This window comes from Pungitius pungitius, chromosome 15 (assembly GCF_949316345.1).
Source record: "Pungitius pungitius chromosome 15, fPunPun2.1, whole genome shotgun sequence".
Classification (NCBI taxonomy): domain Eukaryota; kingdom Metazoa; phylum Chordata; class Actinopteri; order Perciformes; family Gasterosteidae; genus Pungitius; species Pungitius pungitius.
Window position 1 is genome coordinate 779,142 of NC_084914.1, and position 20,351 is coordinate 799,492.

Sequence of the window (20,351 nt, forward strand, 5' to 3'; positions counted from 1 at the left end):
CACACACACAAAACGAAACCAACCCCCCCCCCCCCCCCCCCCCCTCCGGAGTGCCACATAGTTCACGCCGGTCTGCCGAGGTCAAACTCCACTTTAGGCTCCGCCCATCAACTTTATCTTGCGTGAAAGAGTGAAAATTAGCATACAGTCACAGCTGAGTGGATGCGAGACGGAACATTCTGGATCCTCGTCACCAGGCAACGGAGCGAGGATCACTAAAACAACAACAACAACAACAACAAGAAGGAAGCAGAGACAGCAGTTGTTGGGTGAGACCTCGGTGACGGAGCAGGCCCGTGCTGACTGAGCGCTCTGAGTGTGTGTGTGTGTGTGTGTGTGTGACATTGCTAACCACTCCCCCTTCAAAACACACACAGTCAAAACCGCATAATACATGAGCGCTCAAAGTCCACGTTCCGAGTGCTGCGAGCATCACGATTCATTTTGTTAATAGATAAATAGACTTGAGATGGTTCTGTGGTTTCAGAGCTTCATGGAGATCCACAGGGAGCAGAGAGGTGGTCTCTTACCTGAGATCCTGAGAAACCCGTCCATGACCAGCGCCGAGCCGGCCCACCGTCCCATGCCGGCCGGCTCTCCAGCACGCACACACACACACACACACACACACACAGTCAGCACAGCACACGCCACTCAAGCACGCACACACTGGCGTTGCATTTCCCCTATTCTCTGGTTGTGTGCGTGTTTCATCTGCGCCTAATGACAGCTGACACACTAAATGCCACAAATCCTCCCTCTCTCTCTCCCCCCTCTCTCTCTCTCTCTGTGTCATGCAGACACACATACTCCTCCCACCACCACACACTCGCACACACTCCTCCTCCCTATTAGCCAATGTGCACAGAAAGAAAACCTCCCCCTGACTCTGAATGATTTACACGACCTTCTGTTCTTAAACGCTCGACTCCTTGTACACATTTTGTTATTGCAAAAGAGCGCCATATATTTATTATTGATTACTCTCCGATACTAATAGGTCTGTGACCTCAGCATGAAGCCCCTTTCTCTCCAGAAACCCTCCTGATCACGTTACTTAGACTTATTGCAGACTCAAGAATCGTGGGTTGTATTTTTGGAAGGCTCTGTCAATCACAGCAAGCCCCGCCCTAAAGAATCCCCTCCCCTATTGGTCTGCATGACTCTAAACGGACCACAATGCACTGGATAAACACCGTGATGTGTAGAAAACTAGAGATTGAGATTGAATACATGTTAGTCATTTCCTCATAGACGTCCATAGATGGGACCAGAGGAGTCGCCCCCTGCTGGTCACTACAGAGGATGCAGCTTCAACACCAGAGGCATCGGCAGGAGATCACCTGTCATTAAATCATTTATTTACTAATAACATCAAAACACATTCAGGTGGTTTCACAGAGAAACGAGATTACAGAGAGAGAGAGAGGAGGCCATTACTTTAGGCGCATAATAAGCACTGCACTTGCTGTGTGGATAATGAGCTTTGCACTAAGTGAGAAAACACAAGTGAAAGTGTGAGAGAGAGAGAGAGAGAGAGAGAGAGAATGAAGGGTCATTTAAAAAAAATGACAAAGCCTGGAAGCGCTGGTGAAAGCAGCTGTGCTTCACAAGCACACACACACACACACACACACACACACACACACACACACACACACTGACCCACTTCAGCCAATTGTCATTATTGGCAAACCAGCCACCCTCCCCCCCTGGTCTCTATGAATACAGCACAAGTCAACGTTTTACAGATGACACACACACACACACACACACACACACACAAAGACAAACACACACACACACACACACACACGTTCCCTGTCACCAGTTCCAAAGCTTCCTTTGATCTTCCCTCATATTAACATTCAACAGGTGGATCCGGTGTCATCGAACACGTTTAAACTCATTCGGAGCAAATGTGAAAAACAACTGGTTCATCTACTAATCAGAAGAGTCCACTAAAATGCAAAGGAAAGAGTAAACAACAACAAACAACAACATGGCATTACCATCATTTTAAAGCCATGAAGAAGAAAATCCAATAACTACTGTGTTGACGCTGCTTGGTACCTCGTTAGGTTGTAGTTTGGGTTCAATTACACACAGGGACATGGACAGCGGCCCCCTGGGTGGGGGGGGGGTCCTGTGTTGGTTCCACCCATCAGGCCCATCCAGACCTTTCTCCAGACCTTTCTGCAGTGGGGGGGCACGGCGTCGCCATCCCTTCTCCATCTATTCAGCACGGAGGAGGCGTCACACCATCACGTCCTCGTTCCCACCTCTTCTCCCCCCTCAATGACGCGTTTCGTGAGGAAAAAGGTCGGTCTGACCCCCCCCCCTCCCGGCTCGTTGCTATTTCTGGTTTGTGATTTTCGGGGGAAGCTTTTGTCGCCTTCGTTGCCGGGCGGATGTTGAAATCTGGTGATTTTTGTGAAAGTGTAAAAACAAAAAAAGCTGCTTGGTTTTTGGCAGATTGCACACCGTGTGTGTGTGTGTGTGTGTGTGTGTGTGTGTGTGTGTGTGTTATACGTTGGCGTAATCGAGAAGACAAAATGAAAAGTAGATAAAGAAGAAGTGAGTTGTTTTTGGCAAGCGGCCAGATCGGAGACATCTGCTCCCCCCCCCCCCCCCCCCCCCGGTGTGTGTCTGTGTGTCTGTTGTTGTTTTTGAATGTATGTGTTAGTTCTACGTGTGCGTGCACCTGCCGCCAGCACTGGAGATAGGTGCAGGTGTCTCTCTGTGTGTGTGTGTGTGTGTGTGTGTGTGTGTGTGTGTGTGTGTGTGTGTGTGTGTGTGTGTGTGTGTGTGTGTGACGGGTGGACAGCTGATCTGGGACCAGTTGCTTCATGAAGACAGGCGCACAAACTGCAGTGGTTGTGTTTTGGTTTGTTCTTCACAGAGACACTCTATGAGCTTAAAGCTGTTAGAGGAAGGTTGTTCATATAAAAAAGATATGGGGTGGGGCAAATAACTCGCTGGAGAAACAGCAATTAAGTCCCCCCCTCACACATACAACTCCCCCACATGTAATTCTGTGAGGGAGTGAGTTTCACTTTTAATTCTTTGCATATGACGCATTGTGGTGGAGTGACACACACACACACACACACACACACACACACACACACACACACACACACACACACACACACACACACACACACACACACACACACGGGTTGGGGGCCCTAACTGGCTGCGAATTACTGGTAATTTACTAAAAGAACATCATGCTGCATTGAAGAAGACTTGAAACTAGAGACTGAGACCATAAACTCATGTTTACAATGTTTACTGAGGGAATAAAAAGTAATTTCCTCATAGACGTCTATGGGAGCAGAGGAGTCGCTCCCTGCTGGTCAGGAGAGAGAATTCAGTTCTTACGACGTGAGCATCGGCCTCGATCGGCGTATCAGGTGTAAAAGTTGACTGAGGTGCACACCTGTGATTCCGACTTGACTCCGCCTCCTTAATGACGTCAATAACTGTCAAATCTGCTGAGGGAGAGCACCCGTCCTCAAACGCCTCAGAGCGTGATGTGATGCCCCCCCCCCCCCCCCCCCTACATCCTCCCCCTCCCCCCCGACACAGATGTCAAATCGAAAACAAACAGGCTTGTGTCAGTCTCGTGGCTGCATGAATATTTTCAAATTCAAACCCTTGAGGATGAAACAACAACGACTGTTACAGGTGCTACAGGTGCTTCTGACCACAGAGCAAGATGTGTGACCTTTGGCCGCCATCAGCACAAATCCACTCCTGGCGGCCGCCCTGTTGCCGCGGAGCGGCGAGGAGCACCGCGGTCGGCCGTGTGCTCGGCCCACGTTTGTTCTGCACAAGCTTGTTATGTTATTAGCTTGTATTATCCAGGCCGGCTCTGTGGACTCGGTGCTGGAGAATTACAGCGCCGGCTAACCAAATTAGCGCTTTGTTACGCAACCCACTGCACTCAGCTACACACACCCCCCCTCCCCCTGCCCTGCCCTCCCCTCCCCCCGCGCGCCCAACCCCCTCCCTGGTCTGGTGCCTCGGGCCCTGCACGGCTCTCAGCTCAGTGTGTGCACACAGGAAGGATCGTACCATTGGTCAGCAGGGACGGGGCACCAAACGGATCCTCCATTACGATCACTGAAACCCGACACGGCCTCAACCACCTGCTCATCACTGTTAAACCCGTTGCCCGTGGGTTTGTATGTCTGTGACGTTATCTACTTTTATCATTAGTTTTTATTTTCTTGTTAATTTGTCGTGCTGTGAATGTACGTTGAGAACAAAGTCAAAACCGGAATAATTTCCAAACGAAGCTGATTCTGATTCATGAAATGCGAGTCCTTATTGTTTAGTCCATTTTACTCACAGAACTTAACTATAACTGTCAAGAGAGAAGTAGAGTCATTTCCTCATAGACGTCTATGGGAGCAGAGGAGTCGCCCCCTGCTGGTCACTACACAGAAGTAGAGTCATTTCCTCATAGACGTCTATGGGAGCAGAGGAGTCGCCCCCTGCTGGTCACTACACAGAAGTAGAGTCATTTCCTCATAGACGTCTATGGGAGCAGAGGAGTCGCCCCCTGCTGGTCACTACACAGAAGTAGAGTCATTTCCTCATAGACGTCTATGGGAGCAGAGGAGTCGCCCCCTGCTGGTCACTACACAGAAGTAGAGTCATTTCCTCATAGACGTCTATGGGAGCAGAGGAGTCGCCCCCTGCTGGTCACTACCCAGAAGTAGAGTCATTTCCTCATAGACGTCTATGGGAGCAGAGGAGTCGCCCCCTGCTGGTCACTACACAGAAGTAGAGTCATTTCCTCATAGACGTCTATGGGAGCAGAGGAGTCGCCCCCTGCTGGTCACTACCCAGAAGTAGAGTCATTTCCTCATAGACGTCTATGGGAGCAGAGGAGTCGCCCCCTGCTGGTCACTACACAGAAGTAGAGTCATTTCCTCATAGACGTCTATGGGAGCAGAGGAGTCGCCCCCTGCTGGTCACTACACAGAAGTAGAGTCATTTCCTCATAGACGTCTATGGGAGCAGAGGAGTCGCCCCCTGCTGGTCACTACACAGAAGTAGAGTCATTTCCTCATAGACGTCTATGGGAGCAGAGGAGTCGCCCCCTGCTGGTCACTACACAGAAGTAGAGTCATTTCCTCATAGACGTCTATGGGAGCAGAGGAGTCGCCCCCTGCTGGTCACTACACAGAAGTAGAGTCATTTCCTCATAGACGTCTATGGGAGCAGAGGAGTCGCCCCCTGCTGGTCACTACCCAGAAGTAGAGTCATTTCCTCATAGACGTCCATGGGAGCAGAGGAGTCGCCCCCTGCTGGTCACTACACAGAAGTAGAGTCATTTCCTCATAGACGTCTATGGGAGCAGAGGAGTCGCCCCCTGCTGGTCACTACCCAGAAGTAGAGTCATTTCCTCATAGACGTCTATGGGAGCAGAGGAGTCGCCCCCTGCTGGTCACTACCCAGAAGTAGAGTCATTTCCTCATAGACGTCTATGGGAGCAGAGGAGTCGCCCCCTGCTGGTCACTACACAGAAGTAGAGTCATTTCCTCATAGACGTCTATGGGAGCAGAGGAGTCGCCCCCTGCTGGTCACTACACAGAAGTAGAGTCATTTCCTCATAGACGTCTATGGGAGCAGAGGAGTCGCCCCCTGCTGGTCACTACACAGAAGTAGAGTCATTTCCTCATAGACGTCTATGGGAGCAGAGGAGTCGGCAGAAGCTGAGATGCCGCCTGGTTTTACTACAAAAGTCCAACAACACGTGTGAATATTCTGCTCTTTACATGGAAACGTACCGGGAGACTTAAACTGAGTAAAAAGCCGTGGTTTGGGATTAAAATAACCGCGTAAGTCGCATTACAACGAGCAGCGATAACTGTGTGAATATTAAATACTAAACTCCTCTTGGTTCAAGACCGAGGAACCTCGACACAAACGGTCCACCGGATGTGGTTTGAAATGTTACAACAATAAAAAAAGCGAAGCATTCAGAATATTCGCTGTGATGCCGCGGGCCTCTCGTTTAATCAAGACTTGATTACGTCTGAGATGCATTTCTAAAAATAATACAAGAACTGTACAAAAACTGTGACTCCCCAACGTGTAGCCGCGCCGCTACCATCACATGGATCAAATGCACGCCCTGCGGGTCCACTTGGCTGAGGCAACATTACAGTAATTACAGTGTTTGGGCACCACGGGAGGCTCTGAGGAGTCATGACATGGCTGTGTGTGTGTGTGTGTGTGTGTGTGTGTGTGTGTGTGTGTGTGTGTGTGTGTGTGTGTGTGTGTGTGTGTGTGTGTGTGTGTGTGTGTGCTGTTTAATTAGAGCACTTGGTCTCAGGAGGATCAGACCTGGAAGACTTCTGTCTCTGCTACGTGACAGCCAGGTGGCAGATTGTGTGTGTGTGTGTGTGATTGTGTCATTGTGTGTGTGTGTGTGTGTGTGTGTGTGTGTGTGTGTGTGTGTGTGTGTGTAAGTCTGATAAGTTGGTGGTGGTGAGAAGAGCCAGACATAAACAAACACAGATGGGCAAAGCGCAGAGGGACACAAATACCAGTAAATGTGAGATAACACACAGCCCGTAACCCAGAACTAAAGTAAAGTTCTCATGTGATCGTATGAACAGTTCAGAACATGTGATCAGGGAAAAAGAAAACAGCGTATCGCAGCAGGGATTCAAAGAGGAGCACATGTGTTTCTTCAGCATGTATTTGCTTGCTGAGGATAAGACCTGCGAGAGAACCTGCTGCTGAGAACTGCACAGTCAAAGCCTGTGCCCTTCCTCCTCCTCCTCCTCCTCCTCCTGCCATTGGTTCGGGGCTTATTTGAGCCCTCACGTGGTTTAGTGAATTCAAGCCACCGAGGATCCCTCACTGGGCAAACGGCCAAGCTCATGTTAAGATTTTGGTCTTAAGTACATTCCTGCGCTTTGCTGCAGCAGCAAAAATGTAGTTAACGCATTAAAATGGTATCAGAACTTAACGATATTAAAACCAGGGAAATACCAGCAGCAGAGTTGAAGAAATACAATGAGGCTGAAAAGAAAACCACAACAGAAGTTAAACCAGGAAGAAGAGTAACAAAAAACAAAGCATGCACAATGTGCATATCATGTTACGGAGGGGTGCAGATGCTTTAGCAGCATGAAAACACCCATAATCCCTTGGGACAAGTACAAAGCCAAACAGAGCAGAGGAATTATTTCGGAAAGAGAAGGAGGGATAAACACAGAACCTGGCAACCGTGGTGGGCATGTTGCAACTCTTTTCAAAGTTCACCTCGGAGAGCAGGAAAGAGCAAAAAAAAAAAAAAGACAAAACGTTGTGCGTCCAGCCCTCAAAGATAACAGCTCCCGAGGACTCCAGTGGCAGCGGCACGTAGGCAAACGTACAGGTTCCCTGCAGTAACATACCAGCACAGCGGCACACACACACACACACACACACACACACCGCCCAACCGGCACAACAGCAAATAAGGACAAATTCCTGTGGACTGTGCGCGGGCCGTAGGACAAAGAGGTTGAAGCTGCACGGGGTTTCTGTTCTGCATAAACTTGTGCGGTGCGTTAAGTCAGAGCGCTGCAGCTCATCCCACGCCATGCTGCTTTCAGGTTATCATACGAGCACATGGGGGGGATCGTTCATTTAAACGGCGTTTCTCCAGGATAAAAGGCCCCTGTTGTTTTTCAGTCTGCTCTGCAAAGGATGTGTTTGTCTTCCCCAGCTTACTGTGGGCCACCTTTATTCACTATATGATTGCTTGGGTGGGACATATTGAATTCATTTTCTAAATTAAAGAACACTTTTTCTTTTCATTCCATAATTATGTATATATCAAATATTTCAAATATTTCTATATATATATGTCTTGTTGTGTATTTGTTTCACTCTTCACATCACTGCTGAGCAACAAACTGTCAAGTTGGCAATTGAGTAATGGCAAACGGAACCGGAAGCGGATATGCGTTTCTCAGGTTCGCGTCCATAAGCGATATTACGTTACACGTGATTTGGCTAAAGAGCTTATTTGACAGCTTCAGCGCAACGACGCGCCGCATTGTACCACAGATTAATCACCTTATTACATCCTCAGATTAAAACAAAATTACAAATCCATATCGACTGGTGTTTTATTTTGAAAGAACGGGGCTTCGCGTAGTCCCCCTCGAGTCGGTTGAGGAAGTCCGAGCCGGTAACAACCGGGAATAAGTCGATTAAAGCCCCGTGAACCGACGCCATGTCGTCACACCGTGTAACGTTCTCCTCTGGAGCGAAGCGGCGCTTTAAATGGCGCCTTCCTCCGAACTACCTCACCGGGAGAGACGTTTTTTCCCTTTAACGGCCAACCGTCAAAAGTTAATAACGGACAGATCCCGTTAAGTCGCGTGTACGCGTCACCGCGTCGGACCACGTTAAACAAACGGCTACTTAAAAAAAAAACTAACGCAAAAAGCAGCGTTTGTTTTTTTTATATCCGCGTAAGCTAGCGACGGTTTATAAACTCCCGGCGGGAATCAAACCCCCCCCCCGCACGGTGAGCACCGGGGAGGGGGGGGGGGCTCAGGTCCCCGGGACGGAACCACTTGACCCGGTGCGACGTGTTTCCGTAGCGCCGCGCGTCGTCCCGGTACCGTCATCTTTACCGTCAGGACACTTTACTGGAGCCGCCCCCCCCCCTCCTCTCCTCCAGGAAGCGATGTCTGTGTTGGAAGGGGGGGGGGGGGGTTGAGGGAATATGGGAGGCGGCGGGGTGGGGGGGGGACTCACCTGAGAGTTGAGGAGGAGGAAGCCGCCATGGAGGAGGCGTCGGTCAGCGGGACGGAGCCGCCATGTTCCCTCTGGCTCAGAGGCTCCTCGGCTGCTTCTCTTCACCAGGAGGGACCCCCCCCCTCCTCTTCCCCCCTCCCTCTCCATCACCGCCACCTCCACCCTCATTACGGTCTCTCCCCCAACGAGCGCACACTTCTACCGGATTAAACATTATTCACACCGTATAAAGTTTTACGGTAATGAGTCTAAAAGTAGACAACATGATAAATAATAAACCTTCATAGAAACTTTTAGGGTTTTCATTTCTGCTTTGAATTTATATTTCCCTTCAATATTTACTCAATACATTCAAAGTATGGACGTTTTTAACTAGTTTATTACTAAAACAATAAAGATACTGAAAAATACCCGACAGTTATCAGCTGTCTCTAATCCTATTTTATAATAAAAGATTAATAACGTTGGCGGCATGATTCATGCATTTCCAGTTAGAATACACAAAAGGAAAGAAACAGTCAGATCACAGCAAACCACCACAGCATCTGATATTTAACAATCCTTTACAATTTTATTTAAATATATACACGATGTTAGCAACGTTTGACACCTGTAGTGATCATTTATCCTAATTCAGTGTTAAAGTTGTGCCCTTTCTCAGAATGAAGTGGCAGAGAGCGCCCCCTGGTGGCGGAGCCCTCGTGTCAAAGGCTGCGCGAGACCTGAGAGGCCAAATGACGTGTTAATTAAAGTGAAAAGATTCAGCTCATTCAGTAAAAAGCATCATGTGATCAATCAGTTCTCTCCGATTGGTCGGTTTCAGGGTCTGCTTCACAGGTTGCTCCTCCATTTGGTGATTGGTGAGGATTCGACCTCTGAAATAAAAAGAAAAAATCAATTCTAATGTTCCAAATCATCAATCATCTTCATGGACCAATAACGAGCCAAAACACAGACCAGTCATTTAAAACGGGTTCCCCATTGATCATTGACCAGTAAAGCTACTGGAGAAACTTTGACCTTTGACCTTAGGGTTAGGTAATGATCACCAGGATCTCAGTCTGCTCCCAGTTCTCCCGGATCCTCCTTCCTGGGATCAGGACTTAACAGAGACCCCCCCCCCACCCAGGGTCTCTTACCCAGGCTGATGCTGCCCTCTTTCTCCAGCTTCTTCAGGTGATGGACCAGGTTCACGTCAGCCGCCGGGTGCAGGTGCTCGGGGGTGTCCTGGAGGGGCGGGGGGGAGCAGGGATAGAGGGGCGCTTGATTTTCACATCAACATGAACTTCCGCACTGGAACACATTTAAACATAGTAAATAATGTTTATGATGACATGTGCTCTAATTCTTTCTTTTGTTTCTTCTAAACATTCCGTGTACTCCTTGGCATACTTCCTCAACAGGCTCCTCCTCCTCACTCCGAACACCTCTAATAATCATAATAATAATAAATGAATGGTGAATAATTGGTCCCGACCTTGTAGACCAGCTTGACGAGCTCCATGGAGGAGAAAGGCTTTCCCGCTCCGGCCCGAATGGCTTCCAGGATCTGCTGCTCCCGCCGCTCCCGGTGGTCCATGTAGTGTCGGATCTTAGAGGCGGCGTCCTGAACCACGGGTCCGTGACCTGCACGGAGAACAGCGCCCTGATGACATCACATGGAGCGTCGGAGCGACCGACGGGAGACCTCAGACGTCAGGACGGATTACGGCCACAACGTAAAAGTGGTAAAAACAAGTCATCTAAAACGAGGGGGGGGGGGGGATCCTTTATCCAGAGACGAGTTGGAGAAGTGAGAAGGAAGTAAACGCTCACCGGGGTAGATGACGTCGGCCCCAGAGTCCAGCAGCACCTGCAGAGACCTCATGTAGTCGTGGAGGTCCTGGAACACGGCCGTGCCCTCGCCCAGGACGCAGTCTCCGGAGAACAGCGCCCGCTCCTCCTCCAGCAGCAGCGCCATGTGGTCGTCCGTGTGGCCCGGCGTGAACAGCACTCTGGGGGAAATGAATTATACATCAGCGAAGTGTAGATGGGCTCTCGTGGGACATCCGGCGTGCGCGCGGACCGACCTGAGCGTGGCGCCCTCCGTGAGGACGACGTCTCCGTCCTTCAGGTAGGTGAAGCTCTGGCCTCCGGCCGCCTCTGCGACCGGGTCGGAGCGAGGCAGCTTGCTGACCCGGACCCCGGAGCCTGCGGGAGCAGGAAGACGGAGGAGCTGAGCTGCTTTCAGCATTACCTCCAAAGTTCTGACTGTTTTTGGATGCCGCTCACACGCTCCTCACCGGTGATGTCCCTGGAGATGTCCTCCACGCCGCCCGTGTGGTCGTGGTGCCAGTGGGTGACCACGATCTCCTGGATGCTGGCGTTGAACTGACTCAGGGCCTGCTTCAGAGCGCCGATGTACTCGGGCACGGCGGGTTCTCCGGTGTCGATCAGCACTCGCCTGCAACCACAATCACGTGACCCACCAGGAGGTTTATCAACTGACCTTTTACATCATCTCACTCACAGGAAAAGGTTTTAGAATTAAAAAAATTATCTTTCAGTTCTTCTTATAAATGGATTCATCTGCAAAAGGACACAAAGTCGGACTCTGTGACGTCACTACAGCTGTTCACAGGATTTTTATTATCTTTTCCATAGAATGTTAGAATGGTACCAGTCCAACAAACATTGGACTGGTACGGATACACACACACACACCCGTGGACCCTGATACGTAAAGACACGCCTTCATTCTCTTATTTCAGCAAACGAGAAAACATTACATTTAGAAATAAATAAAATGTCCCGCCAAATGCAGCTCAACTGTCAAGTTTTTTTATTGTTGTTTTTAACCACGTTTATACAGTTTAGAGTAACTTTTAAAGTGTGCCACGTTTGACGAACACACAGCGAACGTGAAAAGTCACCTGGGCCCGGTTCCGACCAGGTAGGTGTTGGTCCCCTGCAGCGTCATCGGGCCCGGGTTGCAGCCCAGAACCCGAACCACCCGGGCGGACAGCTGCTCGATGCGAGGAATGAGCGCACTCATGACTGCGGGACGATACGAAGAGCAGGAGCTGAAGAGGGAAGGCGACCCGGAAATGGGACGGAAGCTGAACGGTGATGGGCAATGTTTACTTCCTGTTATGTCCCAAAAGAGCCTTCAAAGTAAAAGCTTCTATTTTTACAGCGTCACTTCAGCGGTTTGGGTTTTGTTTGGTTACAAGCCAGTGAGGAAATGTCCCTCCTGAGATGCCGTAGGTCCAGGCCCCTCCTACTGACTTGTATGGGTATAAAGGCTGCACCTGACACTACAGGTGCATGCTGTGACCTTCTGTGTCGGAGGCCAGGTGGGCAACCCATTGAACTGGTACCTCTAACTGGTACGTAGTGTTAATAAGGAGTTGCCCATTGGTGACAGGGTCCCAGATGCAGGGCCCCAGGAGGCCCCAGGAGGCCCCAGGAGGCCCCAACCAGGTGGAGAGAGAACGTGATGTTCAGGAGGGCGATTAGGAGCTGTTTTGCTTTGTTATGTATTTGTGTTTGTATTTGAGGTTTTGTGTTTCTCTATTTCGTTTCGTTTTGTTCAGTTTGATTACTTTTTGTTTGTGGTAGTTTGCCCGCAAAATATTGTGTAAATTATTATTATATCTAATTGCATTTACCAAAATGTGTTTGTTTAGGGGTGCTTGGGGCAGTGTGGCTCTGCTCTGGGCCGATCACTTGATCCTCACAGTTTTTTCAGTTGTACGTTTGACAATATTTTCTCTTGTTTTACCCGGTTTCTTAGTTGCATGCTTTTGGTTTTAATTTATGTCCCAGAGCCGGTACCCCCCCCCCCCCACCTTTCTGTAATATTAGTGATCAGTGGTGCATTGCTCTGAATGTATACATTTCTTATTTAAGCATTTGTACCGAGGTCCACTTCTTAAACCCTCGTCCCTTGGTATATAAATAACTGTATTGCTTGCGTTCACAAACCCTCTCTCTAACATCACTAACACGTCAATTCTCTTTACAGGTGCTTAAAACGCTTGCGTTGAATAAGTGCCTCCTTCAAAAAGCTCTGACCAGACTGGTGGCGGTTGAATGGGCCCATTACCGGGCATTTACTGAATATCTGTCACAATAAATGTCCAGTGAACGCACATAAACGTCAGCAGCACAGAGCCAACAACAGGTGGCGCCGTGGTGCAGTCGACTTAATGCTGCTGCTCAAGTCTTCCCGGTTTGACCTCAGATTTCAGAGGCAACTGATGACTTCTGTCCTCAATTAAAGCTTTTTTTGTAATACCAACTGAATGGTTATTATTGTGTATCTGAACATGGCCTTTGACCTCTGTCTGAAATATTCCCAAATGACATAGTACTGATTCATTCGTTTAATAGGTTTTTAGAGATTTTTTAACGTGTTGTTGCTCTACTGACCTGATAAAAATACCACCATATTCTCTCTTTTTTTATAATTACCATCCTATTTCTTTTATTTTTCTGGCTGTAGCTATCGGTTCATTTCATTTTTTGCTGCAATGAGCAAACCTCAGAGGCCCCTGAAGGATGGAGAAGGAGACAAAGAGGTTCCACCGCCCCCAAAGAAACATCTGAGCCGTTTGAGAATCAATCAAAGCAGAGTTTGACAGGCGTCTGGCTTTGAGTGACAGCCAGTCCACGGGAAGACCCGCCTCCCCTTCGCCTCCTCCAACCAGCATTGAATGCTGCTGTACAGTGTCTCCCCAGCGTGACGCAGCAATACCCAGAGTACTCGGGGATGATCTTCTCAGAGCGCCTTACATTATGTTGAACCCATTAGTCCCCCCCCCTTCCCCCCGCCCCCCCCCCCCCTCGTGTAATCCTCTCAACGCCTCGTCGGATATTCGTCTCCCGTAAATCGTGGCACAAAGAGAAAGGTGTGTGTGAAAGAGGGGATGATTCGGCTGTGATATTTACAGGTAGAGAAGGTGGAGGGCAGCGCAGAGACGTTATTCCCCTAAATGAAATAGATCCTGACACCTGGGCCCCCCCCCCCCCCCCTGCTCTCTTTGTAATTACACGACATAATGGCGGCGCAGTCGGCTCGTAATCTCCCGTTATAATCAGTCTCTCCACCACGGATTCTAATTCAATATAAATGTAAATGATGGGGGGGGGGGGCAGTATGGTGTGTAAATGTTGGGTCTGATTTCCACACCAAACCCTACTTGTATTTACTCAGAGGGGCGTGTCCTGATGATGTCATGGAGGGCCTCAGCGCGGCTATTTCACCACCGTAAACCCACCCAAGAGCTTAATGCATCATTTTCACTGGAAGAGCATCGATGGAAACTCCTGGTCTTATTCTCACAGGTTCTGACATGTTTCCCTCAAAGATTGACCTGAATGTAATGGACCAATTAGAGGTCAGCCTCAAGCTCCTCCTTCAGCTTGAGGGAATCATCACGTACAAATAAAAGTTGTTTTTTTTAATTTTCACAGCAAAGTCAAATACAAACAAACTGATATCACGTCATTAAAGATCCTGCCGAGTGACGGCTGCTGACCGAGAAAATAATGAATAGGTTTAATATTGCGTTTTGGAGAAGGAGCCGTTCCTCAGCTTGAACAGAAGATGATGTCAAGTTCATTTAAAATTCAGCTCGGAACCTCTGACACCTGAAAAGGAAAATGAGGACGGAATGAGGAAGTGTTACAAACTCCATCGCACTTCATAACTCAAAATGCAGCGTAATTAACTTTCTTCTCCGGAGCATTAATGTGATTCCAAATTAAATAAGTGCAGAGTGGAGTGGGGGGCGGGGGGGGGGGGGGGGAAACGAACCGCAGCATTTCAGGCTTTAAAAGACACAAAGAGAAGAGCAACGTTCATAACGAGGAGGCCTCCCACAGTCCTTATGAACAACTTCCTGGAAAGGTCGGCGCTGGGATATTTGTTCACATTCCTAAAAACATGCTGAGATCCAGATTTGTTTCCCCATCTAACCAGAAATGAGGGCTTTTATTCAGAATAAGGCTTCAAAGAGTCATAGTTATAGTCATAATTATACCAAAGAGTCATAGTTATAGTCATAATTATACCAAAGAGTCATAGTTATAGTCATAATTAAACCAAAGAGTCATAGTTATAGTCATAATTATACAAAAGAGTCATAGTTATAGTCATAATTATACAAAAGAGTCATAGTTATAGTCATAATTAAACCAAAGAGTCACAGTTATAGTCATAATTATACCACAGAGTCATAGTTATAGTCATAATTATACCAAAGAGTCATAGTTATAGTCATAATTATACAAAAGAGTCATAGTTATAGTCATAATTATACCAAAGAGTCACAGTTATAGTCATAATTATACAAAAGAGTCATAGTTATAGTCATAATTAAACCAAAGAGTCACAGTTATAGTCATAATTATACCACAGAGTCATAGTTATAGTCATAATTATACCAAAGAGTCATAGTTATAGTCATAATTATACCAAAGAGTCATAGTTATAGTCATAATTAAACCAAAGAGTCATAGTTATAGTCATAATTATACAAAAGAGTCATAGTTATAGTCATAATTATACAAAAGAGTCATAGTTATAGTCATAATTAAACCAAAGAGTCACAGTTATAGTCATAATTATACCAAAGAGTCATAGTTATAGTCATAATTATACCAAAGGTATAATAGCATATTATAGTAATAGTATAATACCAGAGGTATAATTTGTGCTCATTCTGTGAGACGTGGTCCCCCTCCGACGGGGCAGGATGTGAGGGACGGTCACTCAGACTCCCTGCTGAGCGGCAGGTGGACAGACGGGAGGGAGACGGCTGTCCTTTACGACACGAGTAATGGAGGAGACACTATAAAGGAGACAGGAGACGTGATTTCCATCCAGGAAAATAAATGCTAAAGATCTCCAGAACTGATGTCAGAGCGGGATGAAGCGGACAGATGTTCTCACAGAGAGACACACAAGGACAGACAGGGAGGACAGACAGGGAGGACAGTGTTCTGAACACTTTCTGATACGATCAGCTGTCAGGAAGCTGCTAATCTGAGCAGTGATGTGTGTGTGTGTGTGTGTGTGTGTGTGTGTGTGTGAGAGAGAGAGAGCGAAACATGACAAAGGGACAAAGGATGAGGGACAGACATTTATTGGTACCCTTTAGATAGTCTGTATCCTCACTGTTCATCCAACTCTAAAGAAATTGTGTGAAAAAGTGAAAGCGAGAGAACAGATTGGGGGGGTAACGGTGTAAAGGGGGGGGGGTGTGAAGGATACAAGGTGGTTGTGTGTCATGCTGAGGAAAAAGATGGTGATTTGATTTGAAATAAAAGGAGGTGATGTCAACACGGCTGCACGCGGGACACTTTGGATCCACACGGGAGGTCAGAGGTCATAGGTCATGTGTGTTCTGAGGTCAACAAATCTACATTCTGTCCTTTCTTTTTGTCCGTTTCCCCGAGCTGATACAGGGTCAGTGCAACACGTCTCCACACACAATCACACACGGCGAGCTGGTTTTCTCGTCCTTTTACTCGTCCTCTCACATCCGTCCCTCTGGAAGCTTCTCTCTGGGTGGACAGGCGGGGGAGGAGTCCATCGCCCCGTTGTCTCGCAGGAACGCGCCTCCATCTCCGGGCATCATCTCGTCTCATTTGTCTCACCTCCCTCCCCCTCCGAGCATCACACGCAGACGACGCAGCGTCACTTTCAAATGGCACGGCGAGACATTTGCAATTCAGATTCCAATCACCTCGGCGAGAGGAAGAAAAAAAAAAAGAACCTTTAAATATTAAATTTCCAAAAGTCCAAACGTGATCCCGGCTGATTGGGTGTCGTGTCAACAGCGAGTTCCCTTTAGTTACTCATTCAAAGTGCGTGGTGCCTTCACTCGTCGGGTCTTTATTTCCAGATCGCCTGTCGGGCGACTCGCTGCTTTCTGATCTTCGTCTAAATGAGCTGCGAGCCTTTTCTGCTTGTCCACAAGTTTTAATGGTGTTCGCCCCCACGCACACAAACACACTTTGATTTAAAGAACAGACGCACAACCCGTGCAGCGTTCAGCTCGGCGTGTGCTGCTGAAGGTCCATCCTCTGAAGAGCTGCTTCAGAAGGATGTCGCTGCTGCTTCCACCTACGCATCCCCTGCTTTGTGGTCTGTTTGATACCTGTCAATCAGCGTTAGGCCCCGCCCTAAAGCATCCCCTGCTTTGTGGTCTGTTTGATACCTGTCAATCAGCGTTAGGCCCCGCCCTAAAGCATCCCCTGCTTTGTGGTCTGTTTGATACCTGTCAATCAGCGTTAGGCCCCGCCCTAAAGCATCCCCTGCTTTGTGGTCTGTTTGATACCTGTCAATCAGCGTTAGGCCCCGCCCTAAAGCATCCCCTGCTTTGTGGTCTGTTTGATACCTGTCAATCAGCGTTAGTTGAGGCGTTGACTCTAAATGGACCATCATTCACTAAAAGAACATCATGCTGCATTGAAGAAGACTTGAAACTAGAGACTGAGACCATAAACTCATGTTTACAATGTTTACTGAGGGAATAAATCAAGAGAGAAGTAGAGTATTTTCCTCATAGACGTCTATGGGACAGAGGAGTCGCCCCCTGCTGGTTACTACACAGAAGTAGAGTCATTTCCTCATAGACGTCTATGGGAGCAGAGGAGTCGCCCCCTGCTGGTCACTACACAGAATGCAGCTTAAAGACACTTTTTGTAGGTAAAGATACGACTGCAGAATGAAGCCAGCCTGATTCTGACAGACACGAGGAGAAGTCTGGAGGGCGGGTCTGAGACGGAAGGCCCGACAGAAAAAAGAGACTTTAGAAATGATTCCCCTTGATTTTTATCCTCCAACCAATAAATCACATAACAAACGGAGCTCTGCTTTTATCGAAAACTGGGAAGATGTCTGGTGTGAAAAACACTCCTCTTCCTCCTCCTCCTCTTCCTCCACCAGTCTTCTCTTGATGATTGCTCGGCTCTGAATGAAGAATGAGCCGCGTCGAGCTCACAAAAAGGGCAGGTAAGTTGAGCCTCACTCCTTCATCCTCCCATTCGGGCCGAGGGAATGAATCTCCTGATAATACTCACACCTTTAGCCCCGGGAATTGAAAAAGCCCCGCGAGGCCATGTGGGAAGAGACGCCATTACAGCTAATTTAAGGTTAAAGATAGAGGGGGGGGGGGGGGGTTTGTGCCCGGGGCGTAAAGAGTGGAGGGCGGATATTCGTTATAGCTGCCAAATCAACTGAGTGAAGACGGAATGATGGGAATTGAATATAAAATTAATATAATATAATGTAAAAATATGAATGAATATAAAAATATAAAAACTACCGCTTATTCCGGATAATCTGCAGTCCACCTTTTTCATTAGAAATGCTTACACCCAAAAAGACAACTTTCCTCGAGGTGTGAAATCAATCTCAAAACGGTCACGAATCCACAAAACGCATCTTTAAATCTTCACACATATACAAAGAAATCTGGACAACAGAAACATCACAACCTATTCTGACATTGTTCTGTATTTATGCAGTTTGTTGTGACTCTACTTCTGTGTAGTGACCAGCAGGGGGCGACTCCTCTGCTCCCATAGACGTCTATGAGGAAATGACTGTACTTCTGTGTAGTGACCAGCAGGGGGCGACTCCCACGCTCCCATAGACGTCTATGAGGAAATGACTCTACTTCTGTGTAGTGACCAGCAGGGGGTGACTCCTCTGCTCCCATAGACGTCTATGAGGAAATGACTCTACTTCTGTGTAGTGACCAGCAGGGGGCGACTCCTCTGCTCCCATAGACGTCTATGAGGAAATGACTCTACTTCTGGGTAGTGACCAGCAGGGGGCGACTCCTCTGCTCCCATAGACGTCTATGAGGAAATGACTCTACTTCTGTGTAGTGACCAGCAGGGGGCGACTCCTCTGCTCCCATAGATGTCTATGAGGAAATGACTCTACTTCTGTGTAGTGACCAGCAGGGGGCGACTCCTCTGCTCCCATAGACGTCTATGAGGAAATGACTCTACTTCTCTCTTGATTTATTCCCTCAGTAAACATTGTAAACATGAGTTTATGGTCTCAGTCTCTAGTTTCAAGTCTTCTTCAATGCAGCATGATGTTCATTTAGTGAATGATGGTCCATTTAGAGTCAAACAGACCATAAAGCAGGAGATGCTTTGGGGCGGGGCTACCCAATGATTGACAGGCTGTTACCGTTTGTTCCCTCGTGTCCCTTCTGTTCACAATAAAGATGAATTAATCTCACGTAGAGGATTCAGGGACCCGAGTGTCACAAGCGTGTGTTTTCAATGTGTGTGTTTTCTAACTTGTTCTCGGTGTGTGTTTGTGTGTCTGCTCAATCAGCTGTGCGAGGAAACCCACACACTTCACCCACTACACCCCCCCCCCCTCCCCACTTCCAGGCTCCTCCCGATTGGCTGCCTCACGTCAGGCTCACCGCGCACCCATTGGCCGACGCACAAGGAGGCGGCAGTTTGTGGCTGTTGCTAGGATCCTGTTGCCATGGGTTCCCGGGCTGTTGCTAGGAGACGTGATGCATTATGGATGGCAGGTTGTTTTTTTCTCTTTTCACTCAGGGAGCAGGGAATCTGAAATGCTGATGACTGGACTCTCACCCCCCCAACCCCCCCCCCCCCTGCCTCTCTCTCTCTCAGTTGTACACATATATATGTCCCTCTATCACCTCCTGTCACCCTCTCTGTGTCCCTCCCTCTCCGTCTCCATCATTCTGACACTGGTTTGAATTTGCTTTAATGGCTCCAGCCGTGCATTCGGGTGGGCTGAATACTCCACAGGTTTGGGGTCGGGGGTGGGGGGGGTGTTCAAACATAACCAGCTGGTTCTGCATCTCAGAGCTCCTCCTTGAGAGCGGGAGGACATCGGGTGGTTCGGTACCTTCGGCCCGGCCTGCTTCCTCCATCCGAGGGACCCACATTCAGCTCATTTAACCAAGTGTTCACTGCAAAGTACATTTAATCTGTGTGTGTGAGAGACGCTTTTAAGTACCAAGCGCGACCCTTTTATCACCAGAGAGCGCTTTCATACTCCTTTGATTGCTTGGTTACTGGAAAAACAATCTACTTCCTGTTTACACCGGCTCCCACTTGCCCAGTGTACAAGAAGATTTCACTTTGGGAAAAGAATCTTTTGTATTACAGCGTGTTAAAAGGTGTGAGTGTGGAGGCTCCTCAAGGTGAAGAAGAAGCCCTTTTCGGAAATATGGGAGCCATGTTTTAGGCATAAAATAAATGCTTCAGGTCGCAAATCTCATCAAGCAGCATTAAAAAAATATCAAATAAACCAGACATGCAAAGAAAATAAAAGCTATCGAATTCAAAAAAGGGTTTAGTAAGTTTAAAGTAAATGAATGAATTCCTTGTTTATATAATATCACAACTTGCCCAACTGAAACCAGCTTTTGCAGGCGACAACTTTTGTCTCATCACGGTGCGCCGCAGACCCAGTTCGTTTTTTTCTGTTTCCAGCCGACATGGAGTGTTTATAAGTGGTCACACACAGCTTTTAAAGGATTCAGCCGATCAATAACTTGCTCTCAGTTTAG

At 48.0% G+C, this 20,351-nt stretch overlaps 2 protein-coding genes across 5 annotated transcripts in view; both read right to left on the bottom strand.

Annotated features, from left to right (window-relative positions):
• LOC119209677 (nuclear receptor coactivator 2-like) overlaps positions 1-8,889 on the bottom strand; it is a 30,463-nt gene extending 21,574 nt beyond the window's left edge. For 2 of the 4 annotated variants that reach the window (XM_037459154.2, XM_037459151.2), the window contains exon 1: positions 531-1,267. The gene's annotated coding sequence lies outside the window, so the exon portion shown is untranslated. Of the gene's footprint in view, positions 1-530; positions 1,268-8,784 lie in introns of those variants that run through there. The other 2 variants (XM_037459152.2, XM_037459153.2) reach the window with 2 other exon arrangements.
• Positions 8,890-9,342: 453 nt separating this feature from the next.
• lactb2 (lactamase, beta 2) lies at positions 9,343-11,900 on the bottom strand. Its single transcript, XM_037459580.2, has 7 exons — positions 11,697-11,900; positions 11,067-11,227; positions 10,854-10,974; positions 10,600-10,778; positions 10,262-10,410; positions 9,924-10,011; positions 9,343-9,659 (listed from the first exon to the last, which is right to left on the bottom strand). The coding sequence occupies exons 1-7, from the start codon at positions 11,816-11,818 to the stop codon at positions 9,616-9,618; spliced, it is 864 nt and encodes a 287-aa protein (XP_037315477.2). The 5' UTR covers positions 11,819-11,900; the 3' UTR covers positions 9,343-9,615.
• Between the last annotated feature and the right edge of the window lie 8,451 nt (positions 11,901-20,351).